Source organism: Plodia interpunctella, chromosome 24, assembly GCF_027563975.2.
Source record: "Plodia interpunctella isolate USDA-ARS_2022_Savannah chromosome 24, ilPloInte3.2, whole genome shotgun sequence".
Taxonomy (NCBI): domain Eukaryota; kingdom Metazoa; phylum Arthropoda; class Insecta; order Lepidoptera; family Pyralidae; genus Plodia; species Plodia interpunctella.
In genome coordinates this window covers 6,378,140-6,391,324 of record NC_071317.1, presented here as the reverse complement: position 1 = coordinate 6,391,324, position 13,185 = coordinate 6,378,140, and the positions used below count along the sequence as shown (strand labels likewise).

Below are 13,185 nucleotides of genomic sequence, written 5' to 3'. Positions count from 1 at the left end.
TTTTTCAATGATACAGCTGTTTAATTTCAGTTTGATTAGGTAAACTTTTATTTCAGTTTGATTAGGTACACTTTTATGTAATTTTAAATTAATCTTTAAAAAAATAATTTTAAAATGGTTTACTATTTAATTGTTGGGTTGATTCGAATCAAAAATAAATTGATCTACGTTTACAGATGAATCTACGAACGGTTCAAGTGACGATTTGAGTCAAAATGAGTTCGCGACTCGATGGCTCGAGAGAACCGAGTTAGAAATCAGTGAGAGGTTACCAGGTGAATATTACCAATATTATAATTTATTTTGTAACATAAAAATATTTATATTTTAACATAAAAGGGTTCCAAGAAGGCTGGCATTACCCCTCTGCACCGTAATCTTATGGTCAACGTAACTGCCCGCCCTTGGATCGCCATTTACGTCGCGGAGGCGTATCTATAGAAATCTCAAGCATTTCTTTATCTATCGTCATGTATACTTATGTATATATTTATATATTTTTTCCATAGGCAACCGGATAACATTTTTTCAATTCACCCTCAGATTGGTTATTTAATAAAGTTGCATACTACTGTCCCTTGAATCCGTAAAACTAAATATTTTAATAAACTTACATCTTCTTAGGTATTCTAAAATGGTTCCGAGTGGTCAGCCACCGCAAGTACTGGGTGTCTCCGCTAGAGGGCGCTGTGGAAGCCCTGAGGGACTTCAACCGCACCCTTCGAGCCCTAGTGCTGTCCTCTAGGGCTCCGGACGTGCCGCTGCAACCCCTTACTATGAGATTGAATGGTAAGTGTGTAATAGCACGTATTTATGCTAGTTTATCTAGTTATTTGTAGATTTAGTAAATATTATTTAATTTACAATATGACGTGAAAAAAGGTCCTAATTTCTGAATAAATTATTTAGTTTTAATGAGATTCTTACAGTACTGAGTCTTCTTCTTCATATTCCTCATGACTGAGGGTCGTGGTCATTTCATGGAATGAAACACACGTAACAACTTTCTTGGCATTATTAATGGAGTGGTTTGCCATTGTCTTCTCCATTTCACGTACAAGTTAATAATTAACGATGTTTTTCCTTCATCGGAAGCAAGCGGAGGTCGATGAACACATGAGTCAGATTGGTATACAAACTCATGTGGCACGAGTAGAATTCGAACCTGGGACCTTTCGATCCACAGGCGGGGGTCTTAACCATTACACCACCACCGCTTCTGCTTCTTGCTAAATGCGAAACAGCCGCCAGCGGTGATAATGTAGTCAGGGTTGTCACAAAACTTTATACTGTATCCATTTTGATTAATTTTATTTTCCAAACCATCAATTTAAATCTTAAAACATCACATATTGGGGAACTCATAGTACTACCAAATTATAATGACAGGAAATATTGCAGGAAAACGTAGATACGCAAGTTGTATTAGCTCAACACATCAGAATATGGACACAACAGTCGAACGATTATTGAGACTAGCCTTAAATAAGACAACATTTAATGAGCTGACGGTTCACAACCATCAAAAATTAGCACTATTGTAGCTAGTTTGCTGTTTTTTGTTCTTGTCACTGTTTACTTTTTAAAAAAAGTAAACTTATATTATAACTTATACTAGTTGTTCGCCGCGAACCCAATATACCCAATAGACCTCGCGAACACAATATTTTTTTACATAACTGTAAATATTGCAAAAACGATTTTGTTACGTCCCAGGAACTTTAAAATTCTATTGACACTTTGACAGATTCTACGTACCTTTTAAATGTCATCAAAATCGGACTATCATACACATAAATAAATAAATACATACAAAATAAACGTGATATACATAAAATGTGATTGATGTATTTTTGTCCCAAGTTAATTTGTAGACTTTGGTCGCTTCAGTCGCTCGGTCAATAAAATCAAAGGATTAGAAGCAAAAGTGGTCTGAAGTTAAAATACTTAAAATAATAAATAACTTCACTACAGGAATCCTAGACCCCGCCGTGCAAGGGGGCCTGGCTAATTACGAGCAGGCGTTCCTGACCAACGCCTACGCTGAGCGGCATCCCGACCATGCGCCATTGTTGGACGCGCTGCGTAGCTTGATCCGGGACCAGATACCGTTGCTCAAGTCTGGTGAGTTAATTAATTATGACCTTTCGAAGTTAATGGAATTGTTTGTTTGTAGTAACTTCATTGCATAAGAAAACATAATGATACGAGAAATAGAAAAAGCATTAGCAATTGCGGACTTAAGACGATTACTCCTCGCACACTAGCGCCACCTAGAGTAAAGTAAAAATCGTTAATTTTTCTCCAACAACATGAGATACTCGTATATAAGTAATAATATCTCTTCTTCATAGACGTATTCCTCATGGCTGAGGGTCGTGGTCATTACGTGCAATGAAACACACAAGAACTTTCTTGGCATTATTAATGGAGTGGTTTGCCATTGCCTTCTCCATTTCACACACAAGTTAATAAGAATCAACCAGTGTGCTGGTTTCGTCACGATGTTTTCCTTCACCGGAAGCAAGTGGTGGACGTTGAAAACTACTATACATGAATCAGATTGGTATACAAACTCATGTGGCACGAATAGGATTCGAACCTGGGACCTTTCGATCCACAGGCGGGCGTCTTAACCATTACACCACCGCCGCCAAGTAATAATATAAATACAATAAATATATAGACAATAAAATTAGTTAAATGACTAGGTAGAGTAAAATACATAAACTTTCGGCGTAAGACGTAAAGAGATGAATTAACTCAGCCGAGCTGCTTCGATAGCTCAGTGGTCAAGAGCACTATCCCCGACAGACAGGGGCGCGGGTTCAATTCCCGCTCTGTTCCAGAATTTTTTCATCTCATTATTTATTTTCAAAAAATTTTTTACCATTTTGTTAACAGGTCTTGATGTCCACGGTGCTCGAGCCTCGCCCGAGCTACTAAAGCTACACGAACACATGTTGTATTGTTTCAAGAAGATGAAACAACATGTCCAGCAGAGATATGGACTGAAAGTAAGTATTCGCGAATTATTAAAATATATATTATGTTCAAAATAAGCACTTTCTTTTGATACGTCTCACAATCTATGTTGCAGATTTGGTTTTTAGTTTTCTATTTTACCCCCACCCCCCAAAATAAAAAATAAAAAACATTTAAGTTACTTCTATTTCCATAGACATATATATATATATACAAGAGTATTTGACAGATTTATTGTATTATTATTTGAATTACGTTTGAATTGACTTAGAATATATCCACACAATGTTATATGTTGTTTTCTTTTTTTGAAATAAATTAACATGATTATGTGTAAAAGTTTTCGGAAAGAATGAAAGTATTTATTTACGGGACAGGTGGGTTCGCATTTCACTTCTGACCATCGAATCGATTCGAAGTGAGACGCAGCGAACCAATCACATTGCGGTGTGGTTGTCGTTGCGTCACAATGGCGCAATGTGATTTGTTCGCTGCGTCTCACTTCGAATCGATTCGATGGCCAGAAGTGAAATGCGAACTCGCACTTCGCCCACGGATATAAGTGGTATACACATGATTGCAATAAAGTGAACCATACATATTCAAGTGATTGAACAAATTTAAACATTAAATATTGTAGGGATAAATTATTGAATCGGAGAAACGTAAATAATTATTTATTTCAAGATGGTGGATGTGGAGCCCGAGATGCCGGAGGTGCAGTTACGAATGCGAACACCTAACACCAGAGACAACGCTACTTCCGATCCAAATACTAGTAACAACAGGATCTCGGACATATCAACCGGAAATGAGTGAGTTTTGGATTGTTGATTGTTTGATTTGTTTTGGATTGAGATATAATTAATTTTATATTAATTATATATTAATCGACATGTATTAAACGCCCGATTTGCTATAGTTACTTTTCACGTTGCATAAGTAATTTTATATTAATCGACATGTATTAAACGCGTACATACTTTATTTCAATTTCCCTTTGTAACAAGGTCCGAAACGTCTGGGAAATGAGGTATGTGTGCGTTTAATAACTGTCGTTTTATATATAAGTATTGGCCACTCTTCAACTAGTCAAATCAAATACTTATTTCTTATGTCAAAAACAAAATTTTATATGGAGTTTGTGTGACAATGACAATGACGTCACAGATTTTGGAGTCAAGCATTCCTATTATATTTTAACTAGGTTTTTTAGACTTCGCTCCGGTAAAAATACAATAAATTATACACTTAAACCTTCCTGCGGAATCACACTATCTGTTGGCGAAAACCGCATGAAAATCCGTGCAGTACTTTTTGTGTTTGTCGCGAACAGACAGACAGAGGGACAGGTCTTTGTTTTTATAATGTGTAAGGATAAGGATGAGTCGGAAAAATAGAAAATCTCGTATTAAATGGAACTGTTTAATAAAAAGTTTGTATTTAGTTATGTATTTAAATAACTAAATACAATCTTTAATTAAACAGCAATATGCTTTTTATTTTATACCCAGATAAGTAGCCATTTTTATATTCCCCATTGAAAGCTATCGTGAAGCGACATTTTTCCTTCTAAAATGCTTCGCTTTACTATCTAGGTATATTATCTGAAAAAGCACCTATAACAATGTGCTTTTTCTCATTCTTTTATAAAATTAAGGTTAACTGTGACGTTTTATTTCAATAAGAGATTTTTTTTCAGTACCTCAAGAACGAAATTCTTCAGTGCCATAAATCCACTAGTCAGGTAAAGTTTACATTGTTTTTTCAAAGCTAAATAGAAACGATCATTTATATTTAAGTATTTAAAAGTATCTCTTTCACATGTCCGCATGCTCTTGGTGTCATTAGGGGCTGTGACGCCGCGATGCCCGGGATCAGCGTAAAATATAACCTTAAAATTGTAAAGGTTCTGCTACGATTTTAATACCGGCCGCCTGCCTGACGTTTACACTCCCTGGAAATGCTGTTGTTACCTATCAACTTAAGGCAATGTGTCCGTAAGTTGCCTCGTACGACATCCACCTAATGGAGTGATCCTATTACGGAACAACGTAATAATAATTACACCGTTGAAAATACCGGTTACGTAAAATGCACAGCATTTTAAAACCTGTGTTTCTCTGTTTAGCAGAAATAGTAGCAGCGGTGTTGCCAGCTACTTCGGAACACTGCAAAGCACACCGAGGAAGAGGGACAAACGAAGAGGAAGGAAGGTGAGGAAGACTGTATTGGTAAAGTGATGGCATCCTTCTTTTTCTTTCACCGTTTCTGTGATTAACTTCAGTGAATAATACCCCACGGTACAGTCTATTTTTCAATGATAATAACTTGCGTTGTAACTTAAGACAGAAGGTCCCTTAAGTAGGGACTAAATAAATTAACCGACTTGGTATTACATGGATCTCACAACTTTTTACGGTAGAAAAACTGAGCTGCGAGACTTGGGTTTTTTACAGCATATGTTTTTGAGGGCATAAAATTTACTTAAAACAAAGACTACCGCCGACTTCCAAAGCGCAGTTGAAGAAGAAGCGGCGCAACAAACTTCACCGCAGCCTTTTCTTCAAAGACGTCAATAAATTATTGGTCTCATACAACTTAGTGTGCATGTAACTTACTATTATACATTACTAGCGGTCCGTCCCGACTTCGCTCGCGTAAAAACATAATAAATTATACATGTAAATTTTCCTCAGGATACGCATTATCCATCGGTGAAGACCGCATGAAAATCCGTGCAATAGTTTTTGAGTTTATCGTGAACTGACAGACAGGCGCTGTAGAGGACTTTGTTTTGTATATATCTTCTTCATAGTCGTATTCCTCATGGCTGAGGGTCGTTGTCATTTCGTGGAATTAAACACACACAACAACTTTCTTGGGATTAGTAATAGAGTGGTTTTTTACCATTGCCTTCTCCATTTCACACACAAGTTAATAATCAATCAGTGTGCAGGTTTCCTCACGATGTTTTCCTTCACCGGAAGCAAGTGGTGGTCGATGAAAACAATATACGAGTCAGATTGGTATACAAACTCATGTGGCACGAGTAGGTTTCGATTATATATATATATATACATTATTACTTCTGTTTCTCATGGAGATAGGCAGAGACTATGTCCACTTACCAGGATACCGACAAATCTCACTAACTTCCGCTATACTCATTACTCTTCATACATGCTCTTTGGTTATGGGTGTATGGTATGGTCACGTTATGAGAAGGGAGGAAAATAATATTGTTAGAAAGGTTATAGATTTGAAAGTACCCGAAAGAAAAGAAAGAAAAAGGCCGAAGAAGAGGTGGATTGAGTGCGTTAGGCTGGACATGGCTAAAAGGAAGTAACAGATCGGTTAACATCAGACAGGGAGAAGTGGAGGAGACAGACATGCTGTACCGACCACACATAGAGTGGGATAGGAAACAGGCGGATGATGTTTTTTATCGGGCGTGGGTGAACCCGCGACAGATTTGGGTGAGACGAGAAGATTCTCACTCGATTCCAGAATTCTTCATCTCAAAATTAGTTTAAAAGTATGTGCGACATGTATAACAAAACCATTTAAACAAAGACAAGACCTTCTGGTGTGAATGCACATATTTTTTGTGTAAAAATGTAACCGACACGATATATGCTGAGCAGAAACCGTTGTCTTTGCATGTTTTGTGTGTGAACGTTTTAATTGTGATTCAAAATTTTGTTGTAACCAAATAAACAATTTTTCTTTTTGTTTTTGACATAAGAAATAAGTTTTGTATGTATATCATATGGGTATTGTGTTGTGTACAACAGAGTGAGATTGGTACCCCCGCGAGCGGCAGCCAGTGGTACACGTCACACTCGACGCCGAACGGCGCTGTGACGTCATTCAGCAACACCCCTGCCTCCCCCCCGGAGACCCCCGCCTCCGCTTCCCCGCTCAGGGAACTCAGCCAACAGGTAAATACCATCCCACTAATGTTACAAAGGCGAAAGTTTGTGAGCAGATGGCGATAGCGTCAACCACGCAATGGATTTTGATGCAGTTTTCACTGTTATTTAGACAACTTACTCACATAGGTTTATTTTAGGTCGCTAGTCCATAATAATCGAGATTTGTAAAACTTTTATTTTGACGACTTTCTGTAGTCTATTTAATTAGTTGTTGAGAAAACCAACAATATATACATTTAGTTAACAATTTTTATAATATGACAAAAAATAAGGCCAATAAAAATTCCGGACTGCTACACTGAAAGTCCCAAGTTCGATCCCCGATCGGGTCAAGATGGAGAATGATCTTTTCCAGATTGACCTGGATCTTGAGTGTTTATTTATCAATGTTATACAATATACTAAGAACCTACTTTGGGGCTAACTTAATTTGTCCCATATTAAATAATAATAGCCCACTAACATACACACACATAGCCCAAATCACGCAGATCCCTTCTCGGCAATAGTCTAGCAGCTGTGGAGGACTGTCCGTTGGTGTTCCCCGATGGTACACCAAGGGATAGATCACTACAGATGCAGCCATCTCATTTTAGAATAAAAAGGTACAAAAACGGCTCTCCAATTTTGGCTTCGACCCCATGAATGCCTCAAAGGACCGGGTCACAATGGCTGAGAATGGGTACCAACATAACAATAAAATATTCTTATAGCTGGTACCAGAACGCACGCCAAGGATAGAGGCCGAGAGGGAACGAAGGTTATCGCAACGAGCCAGCCTTCTCGCTTCTCAACCGCCGTCAAATCGGGATTCGATGGGTGAGTCTTCATTTTCCTACAATCCATCAGCATCATTATCGTAGCCCTTACTTATTCCTTTTTCGGACATAGGCTTCCTCCATCTTCCAGGAGTTCCAGTCTTTAGCCTTCCTCATACAGTTATAACCGACATGCTTCCACTCGTCTTTCTGCTGGACGATCTATTTCCTGCAATACACCTTTATATTATAATTGAGCTATAGCGTTTGTGGTGTAATAATATATGTTGACTTTCGTGTTTCATTTCTTCCGTAACTCGTAAAATATTTATAATGATGAATCTTCGTCTCTTCGATTCCTTATACTGTATTGGTTTGGTTTTTAAATAAAATAATCTTTCGTCACAATCCTTTTACTTTCTACTCTTCACATCGGTATGTATGAATACAATATGGCCGCTTACATTTACCATCGTTTTCCTTTCGCGCAGCGCCATCCACATAATTGCGCGTAAACTAACCTAAATCTTATAGTAATCAATACTCTGTAGTATCTGCTTGGGTGTTTAGCGCACCGTCTGCATCCACAGATGGCGCGGTAAACATTGGGTATTGTCGTACACCTCGACAAATAATTATACGTATTATTTTCTTGGTTTTAATCAAGATTTTGCCAGTCGCTTTCATATGTTTTAATGCAATTCAGTAAACATGTAATTCAGAAACTTATACCATCTTATCATAAAAACTTAGCGGCACCGGCACTTAATTATAATAATGATTTATTAATAGGACTATTATTAAAGCATCAATTAATAAATCGTATTTTGAACTGACACATTACATTTAAAATTAAAAAAAAAATAGTTCTCTTAAGCCCAAAAATATATTGTAGGAACAACAGACTCGAACCAAGACGACGAAGAGCCCCCACCACTTCCCGAAAAACTGTCCCACCGTAGTATGGACTTAGATGGCGATAACAACAACAACGGGGACTCGAACCCACTGCCCGCGAGAAACAATTACGACATGGTCTTCCCGCCAACCAGAGGCTCCTTCTTATACAACTCTATCGCAACAAGACGACATGCGAACATTAATGCCACTTTACAGACTGAGAAACCACCCACGCCACCGCCTAAGAAGAAAAATATTCAAAATAATAATATCTGATGGTCAATTATGAGCTCAATTACCTTGAGCGAAGGTTTATATTTATGTAAAGTATTTTTGTAAAATATCACAGTAAGATAACCATGAGAAACCTACAGCGTATATATGTTGTTATTTAGTGTATGATTTTGTTTTGTTAATTTAAATTGTGCCTTGAGCGAACAATACTTTATGGTCTTGTTACGTCACATCATATGATAGATATTTAGATAAATAGCTACCCACGTATGTGGAACATGGACAACTTGACCGAAAGTTATATAAAAGCTATCATTGAGAAACATTATGTATGAAAAATGTTTGTTAAAGTCTAATTTCAGTATTAATGTTGATGAGTTCGAGCCATGTTGCTGATGTATTTTACTTAAATAATTGTACAAACGGTATCGGATACATTATTTGTTTTTTTGACGTGACAACGTCTTAAATTAGGTTGCGGCTGGGAGTCACTTATGAAAAAGTGTAACGCCCGGTAACGTTACGATGAGTCACCGAACGAGAGAGAGGCCCGCCGAATGCCTTGCGTCTCTCTCCCACTCAACTATGATCGGTCTGCCGCGCGCGTAAAAAGACGTTGTCACGTAAAATCTTCGCCCGTAAAACCGACTTTACAGGCAACCATTTTTTTTTTTTTTTAATTTTAGAGGCTCATTACATTTTTGAACAGTTTTAAGACTTATTTTGAGCTTATTTCTTCATAGGAATTGTTTGATTTGTGTTTCGATTAACTTTGTACCAATCGTAACTTTAACGAAAAATCAAAGCTATTTTTATTTGAATCGTATTTTTCGATTTCCATAATTTTTATTGAGAAAGTTTATTTGTAACCCATTTTTTTTTAATTCATGAGATGATTTATTTTCCATAAATATAATTTGATGTTTTTGGAATCATTTTTTAAATAAAGAATAACAATACAAAGCCATATTGATATCCCACCATTATATTAGTACTTACCAGTTACCAATGATTTACGCTAAGTTTTACAGTAAACCTTAACACGACGACGTAAAATCTAAAATCGATTGAAATATTTTAAAGAGTATTTCGAAATTTGTTATACATAGATTTAAGTGTAAATTTGTATATTTATGCATTGTTAGTTATAAAATATATGTGATTTTAAAGTGAATTTAGTCTGTGATCAGAAAATAAAGTGGGCTAAACATTACCATTACAGTTTATTTCGGGCCTGCCTGACGTCATCCCTCCTTAGGAATATCGATAGGGAAGTTGTCTGTATAAAATAAAATTTATAAATACATTCACACGATAATTAAATGTCACTTAAAGTATAACTCTTTTTGACTCAACACATTTGTGTCGTCATTTTGTGATCATATGACATATATTATATACACATTATATACATATATAATGGGCACAAGTGAGGTCACAACATTTGTGACGTCACCATATATTTTTTTTCTTTTTAAGACATGGAATAAAGTATTCGATTTGACTTGATGTCAACTACACTATTGTTCGCTATCAGCTGCCTGTGTGACCCTTACTCGCCTCATACGACATCCACGGGAAGATATAGTGTGGTCCTATTCGAACGCGGAACCACACGCCACATCTTCAGAAACCTATGACGCGAATAATCACAACATTTCAGATTAAATGCGGGTAAAATGTAGTAAAATTATATTTAATCCGTTTTTTAATTGTAATATAAATTATGGGTCATAAAAAATCCCGCATAATCCACCCAGGGATGACGCACATTCAAATTTAGTTCTTGTTCAAGATCAAATTATGTCGTACGCATTTATCAGTATTACGCATAAACATAGAAAAAAAAAAATATCTTGATTTTTTTTCCTTTCAACTTGAACAAGTTTGTGCTGTATAATGTTTGCAGTGGTCATGTATCTCCATTTATACCATAACAACTCGTATAAAAAAATGATAAATAATATTCCTCTGATGTGTCAGGGGTTCTACGTAATCGCAGTGTCCTTGTTTTTCAGCAGATGTAATTTTTAATGAAACATCCATTTTTTTTAGTTTTATTTTAGTATTTTTAAGGGTTTGTCACAATATTGTTTGTTGCGCACCAAATATTAGAAAATATTATGATGTTAAATGGAAATCATTTTATCGTCAAATACAAAAGTATTGTTGACAAAATACAGATTTTAACTTGAAATTAATGCTTTTGTAAATCAATGATATACTCGGCATTTTAGAGAAAATGATATTTATAGTCATGGTAATAATTTATGCATAACTTTAGGTTAATAGTAATAGAGATTAAAATGTTATTGACTTTTTGTAATATTTCGCGGGACGAAAATATTTCGGCTATTTCGAAACTATGATTAGGCTTCCAAAAAGATTTAAAGAGTAAATAAAAATTAAATTAAAAATTTAAGAAACCGAGCAAGAAGCACACATTTTGCAAACATAGCTCTCTAAGAAAACTCTCGATTGAGCTCTCTTTCAGATAAAAACTACATCAAAATCCGTTCAGCCTTTCGGCTGCTATGATGCCACAGATAGATATACAGACACGTTAAACTTATCTTCACCACTTCCCATTAAAGTAGAAGTCAAAGTTAAAGTATCTATTCAGATGTATAAAGCGCCATCTCCCCTCCATCTGTTTTCGGGGTATAAAGAGAGTTGCAAATCTAAGATATTATATTTTAAATATGACAATGTTTTCTTGTTGATAGTACAGTCAACTTTAAGACAAGTTACTCCCTGCGTTTATGACGCGATAATGAGGGCAAATTTGCAATAAATTTCGTGTGGGTTGATTTGCTGTCGACTGTAGTACACAGGATAAGATCAAGAAACACTGTGGTCATAATCTTGTCTAAAATCTTATATACATTATAAAACAGAAGTGTACAATGGGATTTTTTTATTATACTTAAAATAGAATATTTTTTTTGCAGTCGTTATTTGACCACGGTGCAACGATCGGTACAAAAATCGTCCCGCATTTGGCCATAAGCGCACCAAATAAATTGTTGATATGTATACTGTATAAATTTGTTAATTGTAATTTTAGGAATAGACTATGTACCTATGTACTCATGTTGAATAGACGTTTTGTAGTAGTTTTTTTATTTCATTTACATTATAATTACACCCAAAATTAACTAATTAAAGTGGAGATCTTTAGTCTCTCCTACTCCCATAGAAAATAAGCGAGATTATATGTATGTACAAAATTTATCTAGTTGTAGGTAGTCGCATACGCACTAGGGAACTGTCAACCAGTGTGCAGGTTTCCTCACGATGTTTTCCTTCACCGGAAGCAAGTGGTGGTCTATGAAAACTACTATATATGAGTCAGATTGGTATACAAATTCATATGACACGAGTAGGATACGAACCTGAGACCTTTCAATCTACAGGCGGGCGTCTTAAAACCATTACACCACCACCGCTTCCTTATCAAAGGCCGACACTTAGTCTGACCATCGCACCTTCGGCTTGCCTTGCGATCTTTTCCCATCAGTCGGGACCCAGGTAGTCATTGGTCACTTCTGGCCCATCTTTCCGGCGCTATGCGGAATATTTAAGAAATAAATTACCAAAAATGTGATGGTGGCGCTAATGTGCTTAAATATTTCTTTATTGATACTTTATCAAGGATACAAATAGGTTATAATTAAAGCTAATTATTATGTAGCAGTTCTCCCTTGGAAAATAAAATATTAGTAGATATTTAATACAACCATATTGTCTCTGTAGATGGTGTGCAATATAGCTAGTAAGGTAAGTAAATAAAATCTTGTTTTTAGTCCTTCACCTAGTTCAGATAAAGCGGTAAGATCTTTTACACTTAATAGTCAAATATTTATGTTTGTTTTTTCCGCCATTTAATTTTCTATACTTATTTTTTTGAAAATTTTAATGTAAATTTAACAAGCCAAGTTTTAACACCAGTGCCGTAGATTATTTAATACTAGATTTATAGATAACTTTGAACTAATAATATTAAATTAAATATATCTATCAATAATCACGCAGATTGAAGACATACTTTTATATATCGGCTAAACTCCGAAATGCGTGCTGTACGTCGCAGAATGTAGAAACGTAGTATTAAGATTTGTTTATTTCGTATAACCCATGGTGTCCATGGGTTCTCATCAAACGACTTGCTCACTATACTATAAAATAAAATATAAGAAACGTGTATACCTAATTTACATACAACAATGGGATAATTATTCAGCGTATTTCTTGGTTTTAACATCGATTCATAATGGTTTTTCATCAATTCTTCATTCTTTGATGAGTAAGCAAAGTTTTACAAAGCGATTTCGTCATTACCTATGCCTTTCCTGTTAGGTTTCTTACCT

General features: G+C 35.9%; 1 protein-coding gene across 6 annotated transcripts in view; it reads left to right on the top strand.

Moving 5' to 3' along the window:
• Positions 1-11,933, top strand: part of mbc (myoblast city) — a 52,421-nt gene extending 40,488 nt beyond the window's left edge. For 2 of the 6 annotated variants that reach the window (XM_053763411.1, XM_053763407.1), the window contains 10 exons: positions 177-275; positions 625-789; positions 1,975-2,124; positions 2,905-3,017; positions 3,673-3,800; positions 4,688-4,732; positions 5,117-5,201; positions 6,783-6,929; positions 7,637-7,742; positions 8,577-11,933. In XM_053763411.1, the coding sequence (XP_053619386.1) occupies positions 177-275; positions 625-789; positions 1,975-2,124; positions 2,905-3,017; positions 3,673-3,800; positions 4,688-4,732; positions 5,117-5,201; positions 6,783-6,929; positions 7,637-7,742; positions 8,577-8,857 (1,319 nt within the window). In that variant the 3' untranslated portion in view covers positions 8,858-11,933. Of the gene's footprint in view, positions 1-176; positions 276-624; positions 790-1,974; positions 2,125-2,904; positions 3,018-3,672; positions 3,801-4,687; positions 4,733-5,116; positions 5,220-6,782; positions 6,930-7,636; positions 7,743-8,576 lie in introns of all 6 variants that reach the window. The other 4 variants (XM_053763410.1, XM_053763405.1, XM_053763408.1 and 1 more) reach the window with 3 other exon arrangements.
• Positions 11,934-13,185: the final 1,252 nt, after the last annotated feature.